The sequence below is a fragment of the Callospermophilus lateralis genome, chromosome 1 (genome assembly GCF_048772815.1).
Source record: "Callospermophilus lateralis isolate mCalLat2 chromosome 1, mCalLat2.hap1, whole genome shotgun sequence".
In the NCBI taxonomy this organism is placed as follows: domain Eukaryota; kingdom Metazoa; phylum Chordata; class Mammalia; order Rodentia; family Sciuridae; genus Callospermophilus; species Callospermophilus lateralis.
Window position 1 is genome coordinate 152,482,396 of NC_135305.1, and position 2,756 is coordinate 152,485,151.

Consider the following 2,756-nt stretch of genomic DNA (forward strand, 5'->3'; position numbering starts at 1 on the left):
CAGGTGGGGAGGGAGACGGAGCTGGAAAGAGAAGCAGATCACATACAGGGGAGATCCCACAAGACCTGATGATGCCCAAAAAACACTTGTTGAAGAAACAAAGCAGAGATGGTAGGAGCCAAAGGAGGAGGTTTGTACCACATGGTTCTTCTAAGTCATTTTGTTCCCTGACAACTGGGTAAGACACTTCTTGAGGGTAGGGATGTCCAATGCTCACTGTCCTCCCTGCTTCACTCCCCACTGGAAAATGGCTCCCTAACAACTGAAAACACAAGTAGAAGCTCCTGAGGGTGTAAGGACCCTTTCCTGGGAGCTGCCTGTGAGTTCACCACACAAAGTTGGGAACAGACAATTCTATGGTGGACCAGTCTTTCATGGAAGACAACATGCTCATGAGATGTCATAAGATGGAGTCCCTTATTCCATCAACTGCCAACCACTCTACAAGCACCAGCCCAAGAATTCCTGATGCTCAGAACCCAGTGATCTCATCTTTAGAGAACAATGGGACTGGGCCTTCTGGGGACTCCCATTGGTGGGCAGAGTAGTGGGTCAGTTCACTCTTTGCAGAGCCCTAGGCCTGGTAACCAGAGTGAACCTTATGGATTCGCAAAAGGAGGACATGGGCCTCCCTGGTCGTAAGTACACCCAGTCCTTGTGAGTGTGAGTGACAAACTTTCAGGGAAGACCCTTTGCATGGACGGGGAGGGGGAGGGGGGGCTGCCTGAATGGAGTGCTATTTAGTTAAGAGACAGACTCCTCTAGGAAACTAAGGACTCCTCAAAGGCAGAGACCATGTTCTGCCCAAGCAGAAAAGATACAATTGAGGTCCTTGCCCTTAGTGAGGCTTCTTGGTCTGAATGACTGCATGGGTCCTGGACTGCGATCCAGAAGGCCTGACTTGAGTCTGGGCAGGTCTGGCCCCTCTACACCTAGTGTTCCTTATCTAAAGAAGGCTAATGGGGTCTCTTATGTGCCCTGAAAATATAGCTTTGACTGAATCAGGAAATTATTAGGCATGTCTTTGAGAAGGGTGGGAAGGAATGAGAGGATGAATGAGCCAAATCCAGGAGAGGAATGAGCACAGTTCAGGTCCCAAGCTAGAGCTGTCAGTCAGCTTGCCTTTTTTTTTTTTTTTACTGCCTCAGCGTGGGTCCCATGGTACTTCGGATTGTTGGGGCTCTGCACCGTGATAACTGGTGGCAGCATGCTCGTACTCCACTGGAGGAAGAACCTGCGGAGGAGACAGCGTGCCCAGCAGTGGGTGGAGGTGATGAAAGCTGCCACCTTTAGCTACAGCCCACTGCTGTACTGGGTCAACAAACGACGCAGATATGGCATGACGGCCACCATCAGAATAGATCCTCCCCGGGCTCTTGCCTATACTGATATTGAACTCGAAATTCCGGATCTTCCATCGGAGCCGCACTCCCATGAAGACAGGCCTCATGCCTTCAGAGGCAGCAGCCCTGAGGCAGAAGCCCCTGTTACCCTCCAACCTGCTCTGGTGGTCCCACCGCAGCCCTCACCTAAGGGGATGCCAGAGCGCCAGACCCCATCGCCCTTCCCGATTATCTTTCCAGAGATCCCCTCTGCCCCTCCCCTCCGCACCCTGAACTTTCCTCGCATGCTACCCCACTCGGCCTCCTACCCCTTTATCAAGGCTCCTGAAAGGCAGGTCCACTTCTATTCCCTTTCTGCCCTGGAACAAGGGCTGAACTGACCCAATGTGTAGACTTTTACTACAGGGTTGAAGCCTCCTCTCACTGAAAGGGAGAGTTTCAGGGGCCAGGTATTAGAAAAAGGAGTCAAAGACTGTGATGCTGATACACAGGTCATAACCTTATAGATGTTACGTAGTAAAGTTTTTTTGAAAAATCAGAGTCATTGCATCTCATTTGCCAGTAAGAAGGCAACATCCTTCCCCAGTGTGATGGTGGCACAAGTCTCACCGATACAATGAGAACTGGAGGCTGGCTCTGAAGAGACACATTGAGCCAATAGTTGTGGATGAGCTCAATTCCCTCCAAGTATTCAATGTGTTCAAGACCCTGGGCTAGGTCCCCAAAGGCACTGCTCTTCTGCAGGATGGGAAGTAAAATTGCCACAAGAGTAACAGTTGCCAATGGCACACGGCTACAGCAGTCCACAGTGGCTACGCCACTGGCCAAGCAAGTCATTATGAGGTCAGTGAACCACACCACACTATGTGCTGACTGGGTGATATCTATGATGTATCGATTCTTAGCTGGTTTTTCTCTACATTATTTCTAACAGAACAACACTGCAAAATGGTTATTATGATTTTTCTTTTACTGATGAGGAGACAGGTTCCAAGGTTTCTTTTTTGTTATTTTCTCTGAGCCTCTTCTCCCATGTACATCTGCCTGGCATTACAGTTCCTGCTCTTTCACCCCATGGTATCCCTTCCCTAATCACATCTTCTTAAAACATCCTTGGTGAATGAATGCTTCACTGTGTGTACAGGGTCATCAGCTTGGCCTGCAGATTTGCTTACTGGAAGGGCTGGTGGTAACCACCTAATATTATATGGAGTAACACATCCAAAAAGTGTATCCTAAGATATCCATGGCTACATGAAAGTTGAGTCCCCTGTCATTCTTCTACATGGGAATATTAATAATTTTTAGACTTTCTGGATAAGTTAAAAAGGAGACACAAAGATAATTATGAGATATTTGCCCCAGTTTAAAGATAAGAAAACCTGATTCTGTCCCAAAAATTTTTCCCATTTA

The 2,756-nt window shown here is 48.3% G+C and overlaps 1 protein-coding gene across 1 annotated transcript; it reads left to right on the forward strand.

Moving 5' to 3' along the window:
* The first annotated feature begins 601 nt into the window (after positions 1-601).
* LOC143642082 (testis-expressed protein 38-like) lies at positions 602-1,723 on the forward strand. The gene is made up of 2 exons (XM_077110173.1): positions 602-638; positions 1,149-1,723. Exons 1-2 carry the CDS (start codon positions 602-604, stop codon positions 1,721-1,723), a joined length of 612 nt encoding a protein of 203 aa, XP_076966288.1.
* Positions 1,724-2,756: the final 1,033 nt, after the last annotated feature.

Bases quoted from the DNA above. Each gene is read 5' to 3' on its own strand.
- LOC143642082 (XM_077110173.1), top strand. From the start codon at position 602: ATGGATTCGCAAAAGGAGGACATGGGCCTCCCTGGTC. The intron at 639-1,148 runs GTAAGTACACCC...TTACTGCCTCAG, and splicing joins GGACATGGGCCTCCCTGGTC to CGTGGGTCCCATGGTACTTC.